This window comes from Hippichthys cyanospilos, chromosome 19, assembly GCF_059441005.1.
Source record: "Hippichthys cyanospilos isolate Australia breed blue-spotted pipefish chromosome 19, RoL_Hcya_1.0, whole genome shotgun sequence".
Lineage (NCBI taxonomy): Eukaryota > Metazoa > Chordata > Actinopteri > Syngnathiformes > Syngnathidae > Hippichthys > Hippichthys cyanospilos.
Genome location: NC_142387.1, coordinates 9,403,954 through 9,417,605, shown reverse-complemented (window position 1 = coordinate 9,417,605; position 13,652 = coordinate 9,403,954). Strand labels below are relative to the sequence as shown.

At 39.3% G+C, this 13,652-nt stretch overlaps 1 protein-coding gene across 1 annotated transcript in view; it reads right to left on the bottom strand.

Annotated features, from left to right (window-relative positions):
- The window catches only part of LOC148407830 (voltage-gated inwardly rectifying potassium channel KCNH2-like), a 53,961-nt gene extending 46,700 nt beyond the window's left edge, over window positions 1–7,261 (bottom strand). The window contains exons 1-2 of the mRNA XM_088402469.1: window positions 7,238–7,261; window positions 1,743–2,099 (exon numbers count right to left, since the gene is read on the bottom strand). Of these exons, the coding sequence (XP_088258595.1) occupies window positions 1,743–2,099; window positions 7,238–7,261 (381 nt within the window). The remainder of the gene's footprint in view (window positions 1–1,742; window positions 2,100–7,237) is intronic.
- Between the last annotated feature and the right edge of the window lie 6,391 nt (window positions 7,262–13,652).

The window sequence follows — 13,652 nt, the reverse complement described above, 5'->3', positions numbered from 1 at the left end:
AGTGTGTGAGAGCGAGAAGTGATAAGAGAATTTCTCCAGTGTTTTGGGAGAAAATTTCAGTAGTGGTGAGATTTTCAGTAATGTGAATGAGAGTGTTTAAGCGTGTGAGCATGCCAGTTGCACGTGAGTGGATGCTAATATGGGCGTTTTAGATCATTTCAATAGTAGTATGAGAGCATTTCAATAGTGTGTATGAGGGATAATTTTCAATGACATCTGAAGACTTCTCAAATAAAAAAACACAAATATGGAACATTAAGTGAACTTTTAAGTGTTTGTGCTGTTTTTAGACCCACTAAACTTAGTTTTTCAATGTGTCTATCATGCAATAAAAATAGTCCTCACCAAATGATAAAACGACACACTCACTTCTCCAGACTTATTCATCTTCGCTATATCTGTCATGCTTAGCCGCAAAGACAAATTTTGAGATGAAAAAGGCACTTTTTTGGCTTTTTGCTGGCCGCTTTTTTCATTTGTCACTTTCAATGTGCCGTGGTGCCAGCAGCTGGACTGCATAAATAGCACTTGCAAATGTCAGCAATAACTATAGTCAAATCCTAAATACATTTCGCCGCAAGCACTACACACCCTAAAAGACAAGCCTGAACCATTATATTCAAACAATGTACTTCCATAATTACTTTAAGAGGACCATCATCGTTTTCAGGTAGAATTGCGGAGTGGGTTACTCATCATTGAGTGCTTTAGACCTCAATGTTCCCAGATGCTTTAGTGCAAATGTGTTTCCTCTTTACATAGACAACATTGGGATGAACACAAAGAAACATACATCGCCAAGGGACTTAGCTGACACACACACAACCCAAATATAAACACGCATACACACACAGTGTATTTTCATTGCAGAGGACATTACACTGACTTTCATTTTCTTGTCGTTTCCCAGCAAGACCTTGTGTGCACCGGTACACTGTCTAAAATGATTCATTTTTGGGCTAAATTCCATCAGAATTATTTGTGAATGGCTACCCTTTAGGCTGCAAGGTCAAGTACATGGCAAAATACTATCAAATGCCTTGGTAAGAATTGAATTGCATACATAACTATAATTGAACATTAATAATAAATAATATTAATTGGCAATGTACTTCCTATACCACATGAATATTCATAACATCCTCCATTAGCCATCAAAGTTGTCTTTATCCAAGTTTGAAATTAACCTCCCAATTTTATACACACACATATATATATATATATACATATATATATATATATATATATATATATATATATATATATATATATATATATATATATATATATATGTAGTACTGAGCAGAATTCCACAACCTACATGCCTCTTAAAAGGTTTATAATATCTTATAGATCATCCAGAACATTTCTTTCCACCTTATGAGGAATGATAAAAATACTCAAATGCCACAACTGTCTACGCTGAGATGGATTTTTTTTTTTTTTTTCTACGAGGCACAAAAGGATTTAGGGCCGCACGATCTTATCCAACATTCCAAGACGTCAACATTACAAGCAACTAACAGTGATGAGGTCAAGGGTCACATGTACCGGCGGGCAGACGGATGATGAATGTACTGTAAATGCACACACATGCGCGTCCGTAATATGCAGAGCATGTCTTTTCTTGATTGCGTACTCAATCACAGACACCCCCACACTTTTCATTTTCTGATGCTGTAATCAGCAGTGGTACACACACACATTCGCGCACGTCAAATGAGAACACGCCCCCCACTCACCTCCTGAGCCACGAGGGAGGATATTCGGACGGCCCGTCGGACCCTGGCGTTCCTGCCCCCCTCCTGCGGGAGGCTGTCCCTCCCGCTCAGCGACATCTCACTCATCTGATCGGCCCAGGACCCTCGGCCCAAGGGCACGGCGGTCGCGTCCCGCCGGACTTCGCTCGTGCCGCCCCAGCTGCCCCCCCGTGCCCGCCCGCCATCTGCGCTTCCCCGTCCTGCCACTCCGTCGGCCGTCCTCCCCTCGCCGCTCCCTCCCAAAGGTGCGAAGTGCAAAGTTGGCACTAAAGTCGGCGCCGTCTCCGTGGCCCCCTCGGACCCTTTGTCCGCGCCTCCGCCTCCTCCCCTCCGACCACCCTATCGCTGACGGGGCCCCGATGCTTAGGCTCCTGTGGTTGGTCCCTCTGCCTCGCTTCTTCTTGTCCTACGCTGGCTTCCTCTCAGTCAGCCTGAGTCTTTGGAAGTCTTAGGGGATCAAGCTCATATCAGATCCACAGCTGTAGCGCTCAGTGAATGCTCAGACTAACTGCTGCTGCCGCCGCCGCTGTGGAGACTTCTCTCCGCTCCGCTAACCCCCCCCCCCCCCCCCCCCCCCACCCCCACCCCTATTCAACCTCCCTCCCCTCTCCTCGTGTCGCTCTCTCGGCCGGTGAAGCTTTCTTGCTCTCTCATGACAAAGGAGTGCTGCCTCCTTTTAGGGGCTGACGTGGAGAAAACTCAATTTTTCATTCATACAGCGGTACATTCATTTGTGTTGTATTATAAATAGATAATAAGACATACATCATGAAAATGTACGCATAAAGTGTTATTATTCTCTTGGAGCCATGAGACAAACCGAGTCACAAAATCGATGGAAGGTACGTTAAGCTGTTAGTACTTATTGTTGACTTGTTTTGATAAGTCCTCCTGAGATGCGATTTTTCTTTGTGTCAACCTTGTCCGTTTTGTCTCAACAAGACAATAAACACATAGATTAGCGTTTTTATCCAATCAGAATTAAGCTAACTTGTGTCGCTAGGCTGTATGAAAACTATAACTACAACGAAAACTACAACACTGGGAGGTTGTTTTGTTCCAGTGTTGTAGTTTTAGGTTAGCGTTTTTATCCAATCAAAATTAAGCTAACTTGTGTCGCTAGGCTGTATGAAAACTGCCCAAGGCCTTCATTAAATCAATATAATGCAAATGAAGATATATATATATATATATAAAATCAATAAAATGCAAATGAAGGTTGAAGGCCTTGGGCAGTTTTCATACAGCCTAGCGACACAAGTTAGCTTAATTCTGATTGGATAAAAACGCTAAATAAAACTACAACACTGTATATATATATATATATATATATATATATATATATATATATATATATGAGGAAAATAAGGTGAAACTAATACTGTATATTCTAGGCGCTTAAACGAGTAGCAACGTAAGATGGCTGCCAGTAGTGTCAAATATATTTCCTTCGTGATATGTCCCTGTCCTGCATCTTTATTTTTGAGAACACTGCTGATAATGTGTGTGTATGTGAGTGTGAGAGTACGTTTTCCATTCTCAGCCAGGATTATGGCACCGGATCTTTTTCAGGTCTCCGTGTCACTTGCTGGAGCGTGTTTCGTTTTTAAATCTCCTGTTTTACACACCACAATTTACGGCTGAGCCTTCCCAACTAAATCTTGCCCATGTACGTTGTAGCATTTTAGCATTCAGACATTTCACTTTGCCTTTTATTATTTACAAACGGCTCCAGCGCACCCGATTGTTACGGGTGACACGTTGAATGCCACTTAATAACAGCCAACAAATAAATCTCGGAGCATAGTCAAAATAGATCTCATACAAATTCAACGATAACTGATGATCTCTTTATGACAAATAACACTGGAAACATGACTGACGGATTTAAAAAATAAATAATTGTGGCCACTCATGAGTCTTTAACAATCCACTTATTGTTTGGAAGCATACTTCTGTGGTGGTAGGTTATGATTCATACCAAATGGTGCTCTACCTTTTGCTGACCTAGTTTGTGTCAGTCGAGGTGTGCGTGTATATAAGCGTGTGAGTCACATGGTACTGTATGTTTCTCAAACATGCATTTCTCTTTACACAAGTCAAAACCTGAAATAAACGGAACGTCCTATTTACGTTTTCCTTCCCTTTTTTTTGACACATCCAATGAGGAATTAAAAAAAAAAAGAAAAGGATATCTAAAGAATGAAAATATTCTCTGATGAATCGCACTGAGAATAGTCTTTATGCTTTATGAGTCTCATTACCAAACCGAGATTGTTCCAGGCACAGCAGTGTGAGTTTGTGAGACACTGACAAGTTCTGGTAATTATCCCGAGTGAGGGCTTTGCTGGCGCTGCATGAACGGGGACCATGGAGCGCCGGGCTCGGAGCAATTGGACACACGCACACACAAACCAACAAACGTGCCTATTCTCATGAGCAGTATGTTACTAAAACTACTACACAAAACACACTTAACACTGGAAATAAATATTGTGCTTTTTAAAAGAACAAAAAAAAAATCCTCAAAATATCCTGTCAACCATTACATCCTATCTCCTGAAAGCCTTTGCTATTTTTTTCTATTAAAACGTCTTCAATGAATTACCTTCATTTTTCATTTAGCCCTAATTTGAACTCATATTTGACGTGACCCAATTCAGCTTTTTAAAAGCAACAGACCAAAAAAAAAATGGATATAGGAACAAAAGGCCTGCAGATGTTTTGAACTTTTTATTATCCTTAATCAGTTTTGTCGTGTACCAAAGGGATATAATTCATGTTCTTATAAAACTGCATTTCGTATCACTTTTTTTTTTTTTGTCTTAACATACAATAAGATGCACTTAAAATTATTTCGTATGATCAAAAATCAACCACACCGCATAATTAGGTAAGCCTAATGTATGGATGTCAGCTTCACATTTGGGAATTGTTCATTTTAATCACTTCCTGTTTACTCTCATGTGATGGTATGAAAAATGTGGTACTTTATATATGTGTACGAAAAAAACTGCTGTAGTGGTTTATATATATATATATATATATATATATATATATATATATATATATATATATATATATATATATATATATAACATTTCTAAAACCAATACCAATTAATCGAAGGATGCCAAAATGGTCTTAAAGACTAAAAAAATTACAGACTGAAAAGCTGAATGCACTCCGTTGTTGTGTTCCCATATATGCGGCTAGAATACAAAATGTCTTTTAATTGTTATGTGACGTAACGTTACAACAAATTCACATGATCTATATATCGACGTATTTTTGTCAATAGCATTTTGGATTTTGTTTACTTTGTAGTGGAAGAATTAACTCAACTTTTTTCCCTTTTTTTTCCTGCTTATATTCATTATTTGGATTTTGCTTGTATTCATGATTTGGATTCACGCTAATTAAATGAAATCCCAGCACCACCTTGCTGTCTGGCATGCATACACAGCAAAATTCCAAACACTTTTGCGTTTCAATATGCAGGCATATTTTCTTGAAAGAGGCCACTTTTGGATCTTCTATTCCTATAGCCATAGGCTGAAAATTTACCTTATAATCCGGTGTACCTTACGCTATGAAAAATGTGTGTGTTTTATTTTTTTCATCTTTAGCTCCCAATCCTAATTTTCATGTAATTCTAGTAAATATCTTTTACCAATAAACAGAAGTGTCTCTTGTTCTATCATACACCAGCATACCAGTCACATTCTTGGACCTTTTCCAATGGAAATGCCCCATAAAGCGTTGTACTGATCCTGCCAATTGTAATTAGTTTTAGTTCATGAAGGTGGTTTTCCTGGTATGTATGGGTTAATACAAAAACAACCTGTTGTATTTGGTGAAAGGAAGGTCAATGGTTGAAAAGGCAGCAGGGATACGATGCACATTTCACCCTATGAAGAGGTGGTAACAGTAATGCTATCCGAAAGGGGTCAGCAGAAGTTATATATTTCTGTAGCAGAGGGCACTTCTGGTCACAACATTGGGAAGGACTAAAGAGGACCACCATTTTGAAAATCCATTAAGCTGGCAGTAGGTCAAACTGTAAGGATTGCATTTGGACTGCAGGAAGACACACATGAGGAGGCTTGTAGGACATTGAGGATGTCCTCTTTTCTCCAGAACGTGTCCCCTTTATGGGACCGAATAAGTCCTTGGCTATGAATATAAAATGAGCCTGGATTTCATTGCCTCAGTTGGCCCTCAACACGAATTCCCTAGTTTCTGAATGGACAAACTTTACCCTAACGCTATCTGGCTTCTCATTCATAGGCCATTGGCTAATTTACATGTCAATCATTGCTTTTAATGCTGTTATTGGTGGTCCTCTCATTTAGTCATCATGCAGATAACAGTGTTCTCTCTACAATGGCCGCTGCTAAATCCTCATCACTGCTCAATTAATGCTCTTTTCAATTTAAGAGTAAATCAATTGGAGCAGCAAGCAACTTATTACTGAATTGTGTTATTGTGACTTCTTTACAAAGTGTTGCGTGCCTTTGTTAAGTTTCATACGGAAGCACTTGTCATTAGCGAGCTGGATATAAAGCAGACGACGTGGATACCATCACAAACATATTTCCAAAGTTTGATAAATCTAGCATGGATGCCACAGCGCTCCATTTTTTTTTTTTAATCCCCAAATGTTTTTGCTAGTTAGGCAGTGCTTGCTTGCCGAAAATATGCTGATCTAGGTTATGCACTTCTCGAAATTCGTTTATGTCTCGATTATCACTAAACTACGGGGAACCTTGGCACTTCTGCAGAATGGAATACATTCATCTTTAGACGCAAATATTATGGGGACTTCCTGCTCTCTTTTTCTATTACCATGCTCAGATGACTCCCGATCATCAGTCTTCCGCAGGGAGGAGATAGAGAGCAGACATATTCACTATCCTGGTGCCATCTTGGCTGAATTAGAATTGAATACAGCCACGGAAGTGACTAAATCCTCCATAATAGTTAAATAAGTCTTGAAATGAGCAAAGGAATTTTATATAAGATGACAAGGAAACTCTAATTGATGTCTGCAAAATGAACCTTTTAAAGGAAGCTAGTGAAACATTTTTAATTGACGTTTTAATGGCAAATTAGGATTAGCATAGTACATTTCAAAATACCAATTGTACAATCATATGACATTAGGTTGATGCCTGATAGTGCGTACTCCATCTTTGCCAAGCTAGTCATTAGACAAGACTTGAATACAAAATAGGTAAAAACTAAAGAAATATGTTTCAAACACTATTACTGTAACAAAAACATACTCATAATATTCCACGTATTAATTTTGAATATCTGCCTCGTGGATTCAGGATTTGAATCACGTAAGTGTCAATGTGTATTTGACAGCAGAGATTACTTTCGAAGTTCTATCGCACAAAAGAGCGGTCGGCTGGATTCAATTAGCTCCGGAGGACAAATTCCACAATCACAGTCAGGTACTACCTTGTTACCTTGTCAATCGCCCCCTGGGTCATTGCTGCGAAGGGGACTGTGATAAATGACGTGTGGCGGCTGCTGCAATGACGGAACACGTGTGTGTCTTTACCGCTTGTGTGTGGATATTCTTGTAATGTTTTGATTTGGCTTCGTTGGGGAAAAAAAAGGGGAGCCGACCAACTTCCTGCAGTGATTTAATTTCCAAAGAAATGTCTTGGAAAGACCTTGAGAAGTTAAAACCCTTTGGAGGCTTACTTTTTTGGCTTAATTGACTGTGTGAAGAAAAACGGCTTTAACTGAAATTTATTTTGACCAGTCATAAGATTTTATGGCACCGTTTTCTGTATGGTGTCACAACTCACAACTTATTTTGATTAAATGAAGATCTCGTCCTGGTATAACTTTGTTTCATCACCTTGACCATCCCGTATTGGCTCTCTCGAAAAGATATATTTTGGATATATTTCATATGTGTGTGTGTGTGTGTGTGTATATATATATATATATATATATATATATATATATATATATATATATATATATATATATATATATATATATATATATGCATACATATAGACATGTAAATATGTATATATAAATATAAAAAAGTATATATATAAAAAACAATATATAAATAAAAAAGTTGTAAAATATATATATTTTATATAGCAATTTGAAATGGATATATATTATATATATTATATATATATATTATATATATTTGAAATGGAAGATATGTCGGCTGTTTTTAATCGGGTGATTTGAGGTTATTCTGGTGTTCCATTTATAGAACAGAAATATGTATGCTCAAACACAAACACACCTTCCTTTCACGTGACGGCTGATAAAAAATGACATCATTACCGCCCCTCTCAGAGGCACATGCTGGTGGTGTCCCACTTAATGTTTGGGTATTGCTGATGTCGGCAGCCTGAACCCCCATCGCGAATCCCTCGCCCAACCCCTCATCATAATGTCCTCACCCCTCAGATAGGGCCGAACAGCACCAGGGAGGAGAAAGGGGAACGCACCATCATACATCTTCCAAAGCATCCTGCACGTGTGAGAATCCTGTCGCCCCAAGTATGTGCGTGTGTGGTTCAGGTTTTACAAGTTCCTGTGCGGATGCATGTGAGTGATCACGCATGTGACGATGGTCTACAGGGGCCCTTTACCGTGGGCCATATGCTTCCAATGGCAGGTGCTCATACGACATTGCGCCATCAGCTCTATATATGGTCATATCGTGCCCTTGTAATTGCGTGCTAGTGCAAGTGTATGTCACCTTCCTGGATTTGAATTCATTTGCTTCAAATTCGCAAATGGTAGCTTTGGATTGCTTGCAAGTTTGATGTAAAAATAAACTTTATCTATTGGTGTATTTCTATTGCTCTGGCTCTGGTAGGACAGCAACAAAAAAACAAATTCATTGGGTCTCAACCACTTCAGGAGGTCCCCAAATTGAAGGTATTCACTCATGAAAATGCACAGATGTGAACTGAAAGCCATTCCAGCGAATAAAGCGTCTTCTTCATAAAACGGACTGGAAGACGCGCAAAGCTGTAATCTCGACTAAGGCTTGCCCACTTAGACGAATGTCGAATATATTGAGTTTTAATTAACTTATTTTTTACAAGTTAATTACATCAATATTTCTTAGGACTGCAGATGAAACAACACTTCACTTGTTTTTTATTTTTTTTATTTTTTCGGCAGCATGACACTTAAAAAGTGATCGAACCTCTTAGAAATGTTAAGATTTTAGACTATAGACAGAATGAAGGTCGATTCAAGGAATATATATATATATATATATATATATATATATATATATATATATATATATATATATATATATATATATATATATATTATGTCTGTCCCATAAAGTTGCTATTTTTGTGTTAAATTAGATACATTGTTTTTTTTTCTTCAATAAAAAGCACTTTCCAGTTATCTTATTGTCTGAGATGTTGTTTTGTCAAAGATAGCCAAATCAAATCTTATATTACATAACGTTAAGTGAATGTATTTGCTGCAGGCTCACAATGTTGCCATGATAACATCTTAGTGCACTTTGAAGGAACACAAAATAATTAAGTGAATATCTTTCTGGCAGCAAGCATAGTGACCATGTGAATCACTCTGTTATTACTTTGGGATGACACCATGACTGTTTTACTCCACTCTGAGCTGCCAATGTTGGCATGAACTGACACGGAGTGACTCTTGCTTTGGCAAACATACTCCTTGTTTTCATTGACTCAACTTTGCATTCCGAGAAGATAGCGGTTGGCCCTCAGTGAGGTCAAATTCCAAGTGGCTTGGAATGGTTCCTCCATCACTCTTGGACTTGCAGCCAAGACGCTAAATGAAAGACCTCTACCACCATTGATAAATTATATAAATTGTCATTGCAAGGGTTTACACAGTCCCAAATATAACACCAAAAATGACAAGGACAGGTAAAGGAGACTTCTCCCCAAACAGTCCCATCAGCTTCAATAACGAGCTCCTATCGAGAGCGGGTTGATTGAACAAGCAAATTATGAGATAAAAAGTGGATTTGAGAGTAATGGATAGTCTTTTCTCTTGGGACTGTGGTAGAGGGTAAGATGGAGAAGGACGATGAGGATGCCGTGGCAGCGGAGAAAGCTCCAGGGACGCAATGGGAGGAGAGCTGGAAGTCAAGGGTTAGCTAGGGGCAATAAGATGAACGCGTGGTCCATTAGGTTGGGTGAACAGAACGGTGATGCATGAGGAGAACGCCTGAAGCAGGTGAGCAAATGAATTCAGGCAAACAAAATTTAAGTGAGAGATGAGAGAAATTAGCATCAACGCCGATGATGGATGCCAAAGAAGCTGATGTTTAGCGGCATAACTAATGGGGGAAATGTGCCTTTGAAAACATTTACTACATAAGAAAAAAAACATTTCTCATCACTAAAACGAGAGAAATTACTGACTTGAAACTGTTTCTTTTATCGTATACTTTATACTATGAACATATTTTTAAACGTTTTAGAGCCATAATAAATGCCAACTTTTTAAAACTTCGCTAGTTAGACAGTCATCAAAGCAGCTACTGGAGAATTAAACTTCAATGCAAAATGCAAAATAAATAAACAAATACAAGGAAGTAAACTATTTCAAAGCATATGAGGAGAACTGGAGGTGACAGAAGTAATCTAACGCCCATCATACAATATCCCAGATGGAAAAACTTGACAGGAAGGGGTCTTGTAAACAAACCAACAGTTTGCTGAGGTGTTGTACTGCTGCGTCGTAGGAAAGTTCCATCTGAAAAGTCCCCTAAAAATCCAACAATATCTATTTGTTCAATGATTGAGTTTCCGGAAAACACGAGAAAAAAAAAAAAAACATACCATTTTTAGAAGGCACATTGGTACTTTGTTTTTTAAATTGCAAGAAATAACATAAGAGAGAGATATAGAGCGAAAGAGAGAGTAAGGGAACGAAAGGGAGGGGTAGAGAGAAAGGTAGGGAAGAGAGAGGGAAGTAAAAAAGGAGGGGGAGAGAGAGGGAAGTAAAAAAGGAGGGGGAGAGAGAGGGAGAGCGAGTGAGAAAGGGCAGCAACAAGGAAAAGGGTGATGGAGCGAGAAAGTGAGAGGAAGAAAGAGTGAGCGAGGGAGGGAGGGAGATTGTGGGAGGGAAAGTGAAAGAGGGAGAAAGAGCGAGAGGATGTGCAAGAGAGGGGGAGAGAGAAAAAGGGGGAAGGCAGAGAAAGTGGGAAAGAGTGAGAGAGAGGGAGGGAAAAGAGAGAGAGCGAGAGAGTGTGCAAAAGAAGGGGGAAGAAAAAGACAGACAGACAGTGAGAAAGAGAGTGAGAGAGAGGGAAGGGAGAGAGATAGTGGAAGGGAAAGAGGGGGAGAGAGCTAGTCACAGAGAGAGGAAGATTGTGAGAAAGAGAGAGGGGTAGGGAGAAAGAGAGAGAAAGACGGGCGAGAGACAGAAAAAGAGGGGGCGACAGAAAGAGCGAGGGATACAGAAAAAGAGGGAGGGAGATGGTGGGTGGGAGAGTGTGAGCGGGGGGAGCGAGAGAGAAAAAAGGGAGAAAGAGGGAGAGGATGTGCAAGAGAGGGGGAGAGAGAAAAAGAGGGAGAGACAGAGAAAGTGTGAAAAGAAAAGACAGAAACTGAGCAAAAGTGAGAGAGAGAGAGAGAGAGAGAGAGAGAGAGAGAGAGAGAGAAGGGAGGGATAATGGGGTGGAAAGAGGGGGGGAGAGTAAGAGAATGAAGGGGAAGGAAGGTGGGAGGAAAAGAGGGAGGGAGAGAGAAGGCAAGGTAGGAATGAGGCAAAGGGAGGAGGGAGAGAGAGTGGGAGACTCACAAGGCCCAACAAATATGAGTGAATCGAAACTCTTAATTCAAGCTCTTGGCTATTAAGACAAGTTTGCGTTTGCTCCCGGCCAATTCATTACCATGTATTTACGTCACCGTAGCGCCATTTTCCCTGAAAACACAGTGACTCAACATACTCATTATGAAATGGCAAGTTAGTTTAAATTTATGCAGGTAAACTACCTACGGAGCCATGACAATTCATCACACAAACGTTCCACGGACTACAAATTTACCTGCATCTAAGTTGTCTCTTTTTATTCATAATCGGATACTAAAGTCAGTTCAAGAAAAATGGAATATGCTGATGGCTCAAAGTAATTCATTACATTTACAGATGTAATGATTCTCCCACCTCATTAAGCAAGCAGACTTGCAAAATATTTAAATCCTCTCTTTTTGGATAATTGGATACAATTTTTGGTTACAATTCAGGACATTTTCCCCAGCAATCTTTCTGACCTTGATCGTCAGCCGAGATGATCGAAGCTCAAGACTCGGCTTAAGCAACATGAAAAACACACAAACAAATCCCCAAAGGTCAAAGAACAAATATTCCACAGAAAATTTCATCGTAGCCGTTTAGCATGCGGCGTGTGTGACGGAACTAACACACACACGGACGCGCACGAGTGTTGAGTGTTGTGACAGATTGGATGTGACAGTTTTCTTTGCGGTCCGCTCCAGGTGGGGATGACCTTTTAAGACGACAGGCAAACAGAGGCAACGGAATGGAGAAATAGGGGAACAAAGCGCCACCAAATAGGTGTGAACAGTGCAAGAGGAGTGAAACCCCCACGGAGTTCCTGAGGCTGCCAAGGATTTGCTCTTTCAAACTGCGAAAATGGAGGGTCTTCAAAAAAAATACCGCGGGGCCCACAATGTGTTGCTCCTTGCAGCTATAGTAATCCACTGGAATACAATTGTTGCGTTTTCTTTGTTATATACAACAGGCCCGATCCACTTAACATTTTTCAAATGTACTGTAAAAACCCCACACTTCAAAAATGTATCGAAAATTATTCACCGAAAAATGCACTTGCAGCATTGTCGACATAATAAAAAATTATAAAAAGAATTTTCTGCATCAGTTATAAAAATTATCTAACTAGCTAGTATTTCATTCATCATTGAATAATAAAATCACTCCTAGGAATGGTGGTCATTTTAACCCTCTTGTTAATTGGGTCAAATTGACCCATATGCAAGTTTAAGTGAATCTTGAATGAGGTTTTCCAGTGCAAGATTTCCTCTTGGTTAACATATAATCAACATAATCCTTAAAAGAGCAATTGTATGCATAAGCAAAACCCGGGTCAAAATGACCCAAGAATATTATTGCTGCTTCTAATGGGAAAAATGAAAATACAGGAACAACGTTAGTTATTATACACACACATTTCAGAACCTTTTAGTTAACCACACATGACCCCGGGTCAAATTGACCCAGGTTGATTACTATTCCAGAGAAACAAACGTAACACAAAAGTATACATTATGTATTGCCTTTCTTATTTTGTGAGTTGGTTTCCAAAAAAACCAAACCAGTTTTTGACACTTTTGGATAAATGCACACTACTGGGTCATATTGACCCAGAGACAGTCTTGGTTTTCTTGAGAAATTTAAATATTTCACTAGTTAAAACAAAATATTGGGTTTGGATTATGTGCTTTTCAGACTTGTTTGAGGAATTAAATATGCCCCGGGTCAAACTGACCCGGACACATTTTTGTTGTTCTGTGCATGCAAACATGACAGGAGGGTTAATGGCTTGTGAAATGGTGGCATACGCTAAATATTTGATGGATTAACGTCATGTGAAAATGTAACTCATAGACATTTTGAAAGAAGGACCATAAAAGTCTTTTCGCATTAGTTTGATTGAAAAATTTCAATGGGTTGCTTTCAAGGTTGAATGTCATACTATAAAATGCCCTGAGTTGAATTCACTGGCACTTGTCTGCGACTAAAAGCATTTCCTAAAAAATACTTGATTTGTAGTGAACGTTTGTCTCCCCTTCTCTTGTAAGGGACATGCACCGCGCACCGTGTGTGTGTTTGTGT